Below are 13,291 nucleotides of genomic sequence, written 5' to 3'. Positions count from 1 at the left end.
GGGTTCTAATGAGCAGGCTGCGAAGACATTCCTTGCTGGCAGTGTGGAACATTAAATATTGCTAGCAAATGTAAAATTTGGAAATTAATTGGAGCTGTAGACAACGTGAGGAAAACTTTGGCTAATCCGGTTAACTATTCATCAATCGTTTGTAAGGACAAAGTAGCCACATATGTACCTAGTGATAAATATGCCCTAGGATGGGGTCAGTCAGATGATGCCAGGATGTGAAGTTTCGTCTTGGGGCTTCTCTTGCATAATATTATGTGCGCGCGTATGAATATAGGATTGTCGTCATTTAAGCATACCTTTGGGGAGATTAGGTGGGTAAGCAGGTGGTAGCAGCGGCAGCGGCAGCGGCATAAGCATTTGGCTACGAAAATATCGCAAAAAAATAAGAAAAGTGGTTTAAGTGGCAAAAACAAAAAGAAAAAAAGAAACACAGTATTCAAAGATTAAGTGTGTCGTTTAAACTAGGATGCGAAGAAAAGCTTCCGCGTCGGTGTATATGGCTGTTACATATTAGATTAATAAAAAGGTGTGGTTTCTTTTGAAACGAAGGCAAAAACATGCCCGAAAAACAATTAATTTAAACTTTATTTTGACGACGATACCGAGCAGAGGACTCTGTGGAACGCTTAAAGCTGTGACTAAATAGACTTTGCAAGAGTTGAAAACTATCATTAAATTACAATATGGCTTGGGGTTATTGGAGTGCCACCACCGTCGATCGTGGTCGATCTCCAAGACGCAACACACAAACAACACCAATGCCGGTAAATCTAGTACAACAAGAAGAGGAGCCGTGTGTGACTACAGCGACAGCTACAGCAGCTCAATCGGTGACAACGACAAATTCGAATACATGTCCCAATACTCCATCTGGTACTCAGGCAAATTTATGTTATAGTCCCACATGTCGCAGTCGATGCAGCAGTCCCTGTCCAGGAAGCCCCTGTCCTGGCAGTCCCTGTGGTTCTATAACACCACCGCCGCCCCCTCCACATCCCCTAACTTCGTCGCAACAATATCTGCATCAGCATTCCAACAAGAACTGCCCAGCAGCTCAACAAATTTTCACAGCCGACGATTATCCTTCCCGTCGGCAGTCCTTGGATCGTTTGGATAGTCCACAGGTATGGACATATACTAAGGTATCGTAACTCTGTTCCAAATTCAAAAAGTAAACTATCATGACAATTGAATATTTCTTTAAAAAAAGCAAGAAAATTAGGCAAACGGATGTAAAATTGTAATGCTATATATGACATTTTGAGGATATTAAAGGTTTATGTGATCTATGTAACATAAATAACACTCCAACAAAGACTGATTAGGTACAATAATTAAAAGGGGGCTTACAAGCAATTCATTGTTATTATAAGATACTAACAGTAGTAGTAGATGTCAGCTATCGCCTGTAATTGCAAAAGAAATAATTATTCTGCTCATCGTTGTAGGAGTAGTTTATGGGAAAGGGAAAAGTAATTTAGATTAAGCACCACATCACATTAGGATGGTGTATAATCTCGTCATTCGGCTTTTAATATCGAACTGCGAAACTTTTATTGATCGTTTTAATATTCTAAGAGCATCGAGACGACCCAAATCACATTAATGTTCAATGCAAATTTTTGAAAATTGGCCTCATATACACAGAAACTCCAATTTGATTTCTTGAGCCCTAACAGCCTCAATTTTTATCCGATTTGTCTGAAATATGGTATTTGATGTTTATTTATGATACTTAACGTCCAAACGAAATACGATCCAAATGGATCGATAAGTGAAGGTTGATTTTTAGTATTTTTACCTAATAAAACACTCAAATTTGCATCATATATTCGGTATCGACCGACTAAAGAACAACAAGGCAGCAGGAGCTGACGGGTTACCCGCTGAACTATTTAATACCGGAGGCGTCTCGTTGATAAGGCGTATGCATCAGCTTATCTGCGCAATCAGGCTAGAAGAACGCATACCCGATGATTGGAGCCTAAGCATGCTATGTCCCGTACACAAGAAAGGAGACAAGGCGGAATGTTCCAACTACAGAGGAATAAGTCTCCTCCCCATCGCATACAAGATACTCTCGTGCGTACTGCGTGAAAGATTAAAACATAAAGTCAATGATATAATTGGGCGCTATCATTGCGGCTTTAGACTTGGCAAATCCACCCTGGACTAGAAAAGACCCGAGAAGGACAAATCAACACTTACCATCTCTTTGTTGACGACAAAGTCGCTTTCGATACCTCTTTACGTTCAAAGGTATTTCAAGCCATGTCTGAGTTTGGTATCCCTGCAAAATTAATTAGACTCTGCAGGATGACACTTGCTAACTGCTGCCTTTGAAAGAATCGAAAGAGAGTCAGTGAAAATGGGTCTGACAGTAAATGGAGATAAGACGAAATGGATTGTTTCAACTCCCAAAAAGCCTTGCACAACCGAGCACACAAAGAAAATGGAAAAAATTGGAATCCACAACTTTGAGACAGTCAGTAACTTTATCTACCTCGGCATCGCCGTAACCGAAACGAATGACACCAGTGGTGAAATAAAGCGAAGAATAATACTGGCAAACAGATGCTACTTTCAACTAAGTAAGCAGTTTAGAAACAAGGCTACCTCTCGATAGACGAAGATTACACTATACAGGACACTGATACTACCCGTGTTGTTATATGGTTCTGAAGCATGGGTACTGGTTAAAGCAGATGAGGCAGTGCTTGGAGTATTTGAGAGAAAGATTCTTCGTAAAATATATGGAACAGTTTCCGTTAATGGGGATTATAGGCGGCGTATGAACCAATAGATGTATGAGCTGTATCACGACGATAGCATAGTTACACGCATCGAAATACAACGGCTGCTTTGGCTACGTCATGTCAGAATGAATGAAGAACCTCCAGCGAAGGCATACACGGTTGAATATTTTTAATTGAGAACCATGCATGCTCGCCTATGAGGCTGAGTGCCTGGATTCGAATCCTGGCGAGAACATCAGAAAAATTTTTTTATCGTAGTTATTCTATGCTGGTGACATTTGTGAGAAACTATGCCATGTAAAAAATTCCCCCGTTCGGACTCGGCTATACAAAGGAGGTTCTTAGTGGAATATTCGAGAGCAAATTTGCAATTTGAACCATCGGAAAACACATTCGAATAATATAAGAATTCTTTCAGAATTGGTTAGAACTCGATAAGACAAGTCGGAAAGTACATCCGAATTCTACAAATTTTTATTTCAGAATTCGGTCGGAAATAGATAAAAAAGTCAGAAAAAACATTCGAATTCTTAAGGAATTCTAATATACTTTTGGTTGGAAAACGATAAGACAAGTCGGAAAACACATCCGTATTAATTAATACTCAACATCAGAATTCGGTCAGAAGACTTACCGATAACTCGAGTTTCCCTTTCGAATTTCCCATAATTTTGTTTTAGAATTCAGTAGCATTAACAGAAACATCAGATTTTCCTCCGACATTTTGTTCCGTTTGGTTCACTGGGTATGTACCTTCCCAGTGAACCAAACGTTCAGATTCCGGTTAGAAGCCTGCACGAAAATCCAAAAATTTATACGAATTCGGATCCGAATTCTTAACGAAAAATATATGGAGTGGTTGACTCGACTTTGGGACGAAATGTCGGGGGGAAATCTGATGTTTCTGACAATTCTTACAGAATTCTGAACCAAAATTATGGGAAATTTGGAAGGGTATTTAGAGTTGTCGTTTACACTTCTGAACGAAATCTGATGTTGAGCCTTAATGAATACGGAAGTGTTTTCCGACTTGTCTTAAAGACTTCTTATCGAATTATGGAATAAATTTTTTGGAATTCGGATGTCCTTTCGTACTCATCTTACCGAATTCGAGTTCGGAAATCGTTCAAAATTCTTTCCGAACTATCGTTCAGACATTGTGAAATATTCTTTCAGAACTGTCGGAACAAAAATTTCTACAGACAAACAGTGCAAAAAAATGTCCTCCCAACTGTCGGAAGAAAAATTAAAATAAAAACCATACGAAAAGACAACGTTCAGAATTCTTTCAAAACTGTCGGAACAGAAATTCCTTCAGAATGTCGCAACAGAATTCGGAACGAATTCGTTAGGATGTTGTCGGAAGTCTTCAGAATTTGTACAGATTTTTCTGACATAAGAATTTTGGTTCGCTGGATACATATACGGTAATGTGTGTATTTGGTAAATACAGGGTGCGCCAGAGAAACTTACTTTTTTGAAGAAAAAATGCTGAACGGTGAGTTGGGCGAGGAAGGGGTCGAGAGCGGGGGCATTTGGAGAGGAAAGTCCACAAGCTTGTTTCTCTCTCCAGTCAGTTGCCATCATGCTCTGGTCTAGGAAGCAGCGGGCCTTCGCCGTCGAGAGCTTATTTTCTAACGGAAGGTCACAGAATAATACGCAACGTGCCTGTGACGAGGCTCACTTTCACATTTCCGGCTGCGTCAATAGTTTGCCCCCGTTCCTTAGTGGAATGTGCTCGAAGAAATTAACGTTAGAAATGTGTGGTTTCAGCAAGATGTAGCCACAGCACGAGACTTAATGAATTTCCCTTGATCTTTTCATCTCTCTCATAGGCAATCTCTAAACGCTCTCCAGAATTGTCTTCGTGCGATTTCTTTTTATGGGGTTATCGATCGACCACGGTACATGGAACACCTCAAGAACAAAATTCGCGACGCCATTGCCAACAAACCCATTGATATGCTGCAAAGAGTAGACACGAATTTAAAAAATCGACGTAGTCAGGGTATTCGCAATGTCATTTTTAAGACTGCATGAAAGAAAAATTGGGATATTGTAGTCTCAAATGGGACAAGAATTAAAACAATAACTGAAGTAGTTTTGTTTTTGTAACCTTTCAAATAAGTAAGTTTCTCTGGTGCACCCTGTAGCTATTGTTGAAGATGACTGATTCATTTGCATAATTAATATCGACTAAAAAAGCTCTTAGAATTCGTCATGGGCATTAATTAATAATTATATCGCGCGACTACAAAATTTACGTTTAAATATTTAATTTTTAATACGGACTCACGCACACACCTTCAGTTTCGTAAAGAAAAAAACTTGAAACGTAAAGCATACACGCGCACAATACATGATAAAAAAACGTGATGAGCTTTAAAAAAAAGATAAGGCACACCAACGTATAACACTTTCATACACTGCGATTAATTTAAATAAAGACATGTTGGGTTAAAATGGATAAACATGATTAACTTATCGCCAACAACAAACGTTTAGATTTTAAAAATGTTTGATCTAATTGAAAAGTTTATTATTAGCTCAGTCAGAGATTCTGGCCCCAAGCCCTTTACCAACCTGCAATCCACAGCAACGGCTAACGCGCGGTCATGGTAGAAAGTGTCTACACTCGCAATTGGCTTCATAGCAAAGGGTTCACTGATTCAGTAGCGCTCCCGCCTCATACCTCACCATCCCTTGATGTGAGCTGTATTTTTTTGTAACCAACACACAGGGCATGTCCCCTATATATGCAGTGCATTGCGTTGGCATTTGGAAAGTTAAGGGTTGGGGAGTAGTGTTTATTGATATTCGTTTTAAATTTCTGAACGTCAATGCTGGTGGGAAAGACATTAGCCGGAAGTCGATTTCATAGACGAATAGTTCGGACAAAAAAAGAAATTTTCTCGGTAATGCATGGCATGGGCGTTTGACCAATCAACAACAAACGGCTGGGATTTTCTGGCAAGTCTTGTATTCCTGGTGAACATCCTACCAGGAATAAAAAGGCGGATATCCACGGAACACACGCCATGCAAGTAACGTTAGAACAGGGTAATGCTACGCAAATTCCGACGATATTCAAGGAAAGCAATAGAGTTGGAGACTCTATTGTCCCCAAAACAGCAACATCGATCTCCGCTGAACCCGGTCTAGCAGCTCTAAGGATGACATTGCAACTCCTGCATATATATGAGAGTTATATTCCATCCTTGGCCTGATGTTGGTAGTATAGATATTAAGAAGATGCAAAGAAGTGAACATTTTTTCTGTTCATTCTACCCCACTCGAAAATGGTCAACAAATTCTGGGAGAGCGTCTCATCCATAATGCACCTCTTGTCCACAATTTCTTCTGGACCCGGTCTATGGTCGGGCAAGATTATCAGAAGACTTTCGACAACCCAAAGGAGTTTCATCCCCAACATGTTGTACAAAACATTTTTAAATTCTGTGCTTGGGCCTCAACAGATGAAACAATAAAAATATACAGAAAGCGGACATCGGTTATCTAATGTCCGATTTCTCTGAAATTTGAAACAGTGTGTAGTTTAAGGCTTCCCGACATCTGACCCAAGTATGGTTCAGTTCGGACTATATTTAGATATAGCTGCCATATATACCGATAAAGGGTCAGAAGCCCATGAAAGCTTTATTTATTACCCGATTTCGATGAAATTTAAAACAGTGGGTTATTTTAAGCCTCCCGACATCGGACGAAAATATGTATCAAATCGGACTATATTTAGATATAGCTGGCATAAAGACCGATTTCCGGATAAAGGGTCTGAAGTCCATAAAAGCTTTATTTATTATCCGATTTCGCTGAAATTTGAAACTGAGTTGTTTTTAGACTCCCGATATCCGAGCTTAATTTGGTTGAGGTCGGACAATATTTAGATACAGCTGTCATATAGACCGATCTGGCGATAAAGGGTCTGAAGTCCATAAAAGCTTTTGATCGGACTGTATTTAAACATAGCTGTCATATACAACGATATTCCGATTAAGGATCTGAAGCTTATAAAAGCTTTATTTATTACGCGATTTTGTTGAAAATTGAAATACAAAATTCAACAGTGACTTATATTTATTAGACCACTCAATGTCCGTGCCGAATTTGACTGCATAAGTTATCCAATTTTCAACGGATTGCGACGAAACGGGGTTTACATATATACCCGAGGTGGTGGGTATCCAAAGTCCGGCTCGGCCGAACTTAATGCCTTTTTACTTGTTTTGGTTCATTTTCTCTTTTGGTTTTGGATGCAAATAGTAGCAGTGTTGCCCACACGTTAATTTAGTGGCTTGAACGCTTTTTTCAGTTGTCTGCTAAAATTAATAAAAATAAAATAAAATAGAGAAACGAAGAAAAATTTTATAATCAGTTTAGTGTTTCCCAAACCCCCCACTATGGAACAAATTAGAGGGAAACTAATTATTATAAACAGCCTGTAAAAATACTTTAATACTGACTGGGCTAAATCTATCCAGAAGATAGAGAAACGAAGAAAACAATTCATAATTAAAATCACAAAACACTTGAAACGCGCTAAGGCCATCGTTGTTTTGAAGTAAAACATGTGTACATATATGGGGATTAATTTGAAAAAGTCCTTAAACTTAATTTAAACTTCTTGGGCTCAAGAAGTCATATCGTGGCACATAGATTAGAATATTATTCCAAATATTCCAAATAAGATTCAAACTGAGGATTGGTATCAGTGTAAGATTTCAAATGGTTACCTAAATGTCTAGAACATCGCCAGGATCGAGAAGAGTATAAAAATATTTCATAGTTCGCAGATCGATATTTCCAGGTGTGACAAACGAGATAATGGTATAAGTATACCCCCTTCCTATGTGGCATGATGGTCTTTTCCTTAGGATGTATTTTTTCCTCCCTTTTTTAGTAAGATGAACAATCATTAGTTTATATCTAGGAGAGGATAGAAATAACAAAAAAACTAAATGATTTTGTTCTTCTAAAGCAGCTTGTACAAAAAATTTGGACTATTCAACTAAATTGGCAAAATAAAAAAGAGGATACGTAGCAAAATCATAGATATGAGGAAATATTTTGTTTATGTATAAAAAAAAAAAATATTAGTAGCAAAGCTTTTGCCAAATTTTTACTTAAAAAGGGCAATAAAGGACTTTTTTTTTTAAATAACTCTAATAATGAAATGCTTGACCCATAAGTTAAACGTTATTTAAGTTTCGCACAGAATGGGGCTGTATAGAACACAGTTTAGAATGGAATTGATTTTCTTGCTTTTTTTGTTTATTATTTTTTATGTTTCTCTCATACTAATTGGGTTTCTTTTTGGGGAATTCATACATTTTGCTATTATGGCACCCATCAATATTGAACCAAAACAAAACCTGGATCATCACTATGAAAATATTTTGTGCGATTTTTCCCATGTAAATTCATTGGAATCCATTCGTTGTACCGATCATCGATTGTTATGTCTCTTCATTATAACAGTCGAAATATTTTGATAACATACAGGCAAATCAACTATCCGATATTATGTGCCGCGGTGCTGTGGTCTCGTCTATTCAATCGGCCAACAACACCTTAACACGTGGCGTATCTCTGCACAGTCGCAGCGGTAGTGCGCATGGAAGCATTCACGGTGGAGGAAGTCATCACGGTAGTCATGGAACAGTGGGTCCACCGGGAAGTGCCCACGGTTCTATGGGCTGTTTGCAAGGCAGCACTGGCCACTTAGTAAATGTGGGCCATTCCAATAGCGGCAGTGTGGGAATGTTGGCTGGAGGACCTATTGACACGGGTGATTACGATGTACCCCATCCACATCCGTACACACATCACTATATGCAGACGTCTTCATCAATAACCCCGCCTCATTCGACCATTAATTTAATCGGCTCGCGGCCAGGATCGGCAGGTCCTTGTGCTGGCCACGAATCGGGTTCAGATTCCAGTCAAGGTTGTGGCTCGATAATGACAGCGGGAGGCCATATAGGCCACATACACCTGGCTGGAATTGCTGGTGCTGGAGTTCATCACACACACTCTGGGGGCAGCGGTTCCCTGGGACGTTGTTCGAGTCGTTGCCATAATACAACCACAACCACAGATGATTCCGGCGGTGGCAGCGGAGGAAGTGTATTCGGAAGTGGTCCTTGCATGGGTATGGAACACCAGCAGCAGCAACCACACCCACATCACCATATTGTGCGACACGGCAGTGCCGGCAGTGGCCTCAATGGTTGCGGCAGTGGTGGAAGCGGCGGCCGTAACAGCTCTCTCAGCACCATACACAATGGTCACGGTCATCATCAGCAATATCACCATGAGTGCATACACTACGAACGTCTACCAATACCAGTTCCCATACCCACTGTGCCAAGTACACATCACCAGCAACAGCACTTGCAGTCCGAAGAAGAAATTGAACCGGCTTATGCAACAGGTATGCTCACAATATGTGCCTATCTTCTAAACACACACGTTATCGGTCTAATGTAGACCAATCCAATTTCCTGGATTTCTTCAATTTTGTTTCTAGTTTACCGTTTATTTAATTCGAAAATATTTTCTATAAGAAAAGTTTTGGCACAGTGGTTACATACTTTTTTTTTTTTTGGTTATTTGTTAATTTATTAAAATAGGCATTTGCTTAACACTTGGCTTTATGGAATAGGCGTCATCTATTTGCATTCTTCTTTTTTTGACAATTGTTCCGAAAAATAGTTAAAACAGAAATTTTGTGAGGAATACATTCCTAGCCCATGTTCACTTTTCGTTTTATGTCTGCTGGATGAAAATTCTGTGGCTCATGAGCGAGTGACCACTGTTCTTCAAAAGCAGAAAAAATAGACCCATAAGCACTCTCGTTTTAATTATTACCACTGATAACAAGGGCTATTTCGTGACAAATGTATGCCTTTAGGCTTAATCTTATCTTGTTTCTTATTCTGGTATATACGCATGCATATAAGAGTCATTCCATGACGCATGCTTTGTCATTTCAAATATCGTCTGTTGTGACATTAAAATAATGCAAGCAGATTGGCATTATATTATCAATCTTCAGCATTTCTCCTAGTTTAAGTATTGAGAGAATTCATTCGCTTGTAGGCAGAAAACATTGTTATTGGTATAGAGGCCCAAGTCACTGCACATGAAGTCACTTCGGTCAACTAGTCGTCTGTGGCGCTTTGCGATCGCAAACTATGCTTGTGTACAACAAATATGTAAAAATGAAAATTTTAAAAAAATTTAAGAAAAATATTTATATCATTAATACATCATACACCCTTTAGTGATTGCGGCCTCCTTTTGACATGGTCCAAATATGAAAATTATTGATATTCGTATTTAACTCTCAAAAAAATTTCGTTAGAATCCCATATTCTCCCGTTTGGTATACATGTCCATTTGGGGTGGGGGACCCCCGAGAATTGGCCCACATTTTTATATAACTTTCATATTCTACTCCCAAATACATTTCGCTTGAGTCCCATATTGTCTCATTTGGTGCATAATTTTGGGGTGTGACGACCCGTCTGGAACTTGACCACAAGTTTCGTATTCTGCTTTCAATTACCCTTCATTTGATACCCTTATAGCCCCAATCGGTAAACATGTCGTTTTTGATATCAAGTTCGTACTATGCTCTTAAATATCTTTCATTTGATACACATACACTGATAGAAAAATTACGGTACTTTGCCAATACCGCCTGGTATAATTTTGTTCACGTCATTAGCAAAGATTTTTAATACCATTTGGTATCAATCCAATACCAGCCAAAGGAGGATATTAAGAATTTACGGCGTCACATTTGTGTTCTTGTTATCGTGCCAGAAGTGTTGTTGAGCTTTGTACTTAAATATTGACGCCATTATAAAATATTTGTTAAACAAATAAATAAAATATTTGAATACAATTGGAGTATGAAAAAATCTGCTCAAACACTCGAAAGCTATGAAAATAGAAATAATAGTACAAATTCTAAGGACATTCTACATCAAATACTTGATAGTCTCTTGTGTGGAAAACGATGTTGTGTTGTTTTATACATATGAAAACCACTTCTGGGTATCCATGGATATGGAATCAATTGCTGAATATAAGAAATTGAGGTTGGTCACGGTGTAACGTTACTTTTTGTAATTATTAACATAAATAATCGAAATAAAATTAGAATAAAATTATTTTCAATGGTTTTTTATCGGTTCATCAAGGTGTGGAATAATCAATAACGATTTGGAACTGAAAACAATAACGGTCAGGTGCTAAAAGCAATAACAGATTGGTATTAAAACCAATTCAGCCGTTCGAGTCTATTTGAACAAAGTGCAACGCTTTAATTTCTATATAACAGATTTGCATTTACAAACTATTGCGGTCAAAATTAGTTTCTGAAATGTCCCATATTCATAAATGAAGTTAGTATGTGTGTGTGTGTGTGTGTGTGTAGGTATCTCTCTACCCACATTTGTGAGGATTGGTCTACCTGTGTTGTCATTTCCATTTGGCTTTATGCTTCTACACACATTCAGTGTGTTCCCAACTTTCAACTCAGAATCTTCTTTTCTCTCTGGTATTCTTAGTATGTGGTGTGGTGCCTGAATAGAAAACAATTTCAAAGCAAACCCATCATCACTCTCATAACCCCGTCTTCTATGCGCTGTCACTTTAATGGCTAGTTTCGTTAGAGAGCACATTGAAAAACGTATACGAATAGTAATAAATCTTGGAGTAATATAAACATAAACTCTTATCATAAGTAGTAATTCTTGTTGTATGATGTTGTTGCGCACTTGTCTCACTTAGATTGTAGTTTTCAATTAAGGTATGTGTTGATAAAATCGCATTTGGCGGGGAAAATGCATTTGAGAAATCACTATTCTTTTCATAAATACAAAGTTAATATGAATTTATAAATGTTTTCATTCATGTTTTTGAACTGAATTCATGACTAAGTGAGTCTAGTTTCAGACTGCCAGTAAAATCTAACCCTACATTAACTTTCCTACAGCATGTGTTTCTGCATTACCTTAATAAAAAATTAATCAGATACATAATTTTTATTAAAAAGTGTTTATTGTATATTAGAATTTAACAAAATTGTAAGCGAATTTAAGGTGAATTTAAGTTGAACAAATTTGTAACAACTTCCGGTCTGTTAAGAAGAAAATTTTGTTCGCAACCATGCATTGGGACATCCACAAATACAAATCATTGAATCTGGGGAAAGAGGGGGTGTTTGGAAAAAACAAAACAAAAATTATCTTTGAAATCTTCATTGATTGACAGGATTCATTAATAGATGGTTAGGTCACTTGCGAAAATATAACGTGGATAGGCCCAATGAACATCATTGAGGATATCAAATCTACTGATTGAAAAAGTCACCAAATGGGAGAAAACGTAACAAAGAATGAATGTAAAAAGAGAACGAGTTGACATCCTCAATGCCAAGTACTGCCAATAATTAAAACAATTGTATGTCGGCTGATCGCTTGGCTTAACCTTATTCAGTGAATCCTGATTGATTGATTGATTTCAAAGAAAATTTGCGTAATTCTCAGTCAATAATTTAAATTGTGGCCACTGGGTTGCATAGATTACCATTCGAGTGTCCCATGCTTAAGCATACCCTCCATTTTATCCAAATAACCGAAATAACAAATATTATGATGATCGGTTAACAATGGCTAGTGTAACCTCGGTGGATATATACGTATTTAGTTATTTCTAGGGTTAACTTCGGCTCACCCACGTGGTATACAGATAAGAATGTTTCGCTTATGTTTCAAAGTATTATTTCGATCTTTTAATCCACAACGGGTATTACAAAAGGGCAGTGTTTACAAGATCAACCATCAAAGTTTAACACTTCAAAGGTTTTTGCATCCGCTTCCTAACTTCGCTCCAGTGTAGGAATAGGAGTATTCCCTACTTGGCAAGAAGCGAAGACTACCCAAAGCTCCATCTGTGAGGAGAAAATCTGTCGTAAGCCACAACTTTCTTAAGTCCATTGTGATACCACAGTAGCGACAGACCAAGGCTTTTGGCGGCAATCGAACCCACGACCCCTGCACTGGTAATCCAAGCACGCTACTAAATCGGCTACCGGGGCGCCTAATACTCTCACTACCAATAATAAAATCAGTTCTTGGGGCTGTGTTTTAGAAGAAAAAAACAACAAAGACGGTATGATCTTATTTCGCATATTACCGAAATGACGTTGCGCCAGTCGCATTGGTTTGAATCGAAGTCTTCTGCCTTGTTATGCGAACCGTCATTGCTAAAGGATTCAACTCTGACAGTCGAAGTCATTTGCACTTCAATTACTTCATTTTACTTTATTTGGCTATGACAGAACATTTGTTCCACTAGCCGGACGTAGAATAGCGTTCCAAGCGTCTCGATCTTCTGCGCTCATTCTAAAATCTCTGACACCAAGTTTCGAGGTGTCTCCCACCACTTGATCTTTCCATTGGGTTTTGGTTGCCGATGAAGGATTCCATCGG

The 13,291-nt window shown here is 38.3% G+C and overlaps 2 protein-coding genes across 8 annotated transcripts in view; one reads left to right on the top strand and one right to left on the bottom strand.

The window, feature by feature from the left end:
* Nucleotides 1-13,291, top strand: part of LOC106089682 (atypical protein kinase C) — a 38,229-nt gene that overhangs the window by 11,118 nt on the left and 13,820 nt on the right. For 3 of the 7 annotated variants that reach the window (XR_009398352.1, XM_059369071.1, XM_059369072.1), the window contains exons 2-3: nucleotides 562-1,154; nucleotides 8,265-9,219. The exons of 2 other annotated variants lie outside the window; for them this stretch is intronic. Coding sequence is in view for 4 of the 5 variants with exons in the window: in XM_059369071.1 (XP_059225054.1) it covers nucleotides 696-1,154; nucleotides 8,265-9,219 (1,414 nt within the window). In the remaining variant the exon portion in view is untranslated. The remainder of the gene's footprint in view (nucleotides 1-561; nucleotides 1,155-8,264; nucleotides 9,220-13,291) is intronic. 2 more of the 7 variants (XM_059369077.1, XM_059369073.1) reach the window with 1 other exon arrangement.
* Nucleotides 1-13,291, bottom strand: part of LOC106089684 (uncharacterized) — a 47,460-nt gene that overhangs the window by 27,681 nt on the left and 6,488 nt on the right. The gene's annotated exons all lie outside the window — the stretch shown is intronic.

The sequence above is a fragment of the Stomoxys calcitrans genome, chromosome 5, assembly GCF_963082655.1.
Source record: "Stomoxys calcitrans chromosome 5, idStoCalc2.1, whole genome shotgun sequence".
Classification (NCBI taxonomy): Eukaryota; Metazoa; Arthropoda; class Insecta; order Diptera; family Muscidae; genus Stomoxys; species Stomoxys calcitrans.
The sequence above is the reverse complement of the archived record's forward strand: the minus strand, read 5'-3'. Positions and strand labels throughout refer to the sequence as shown.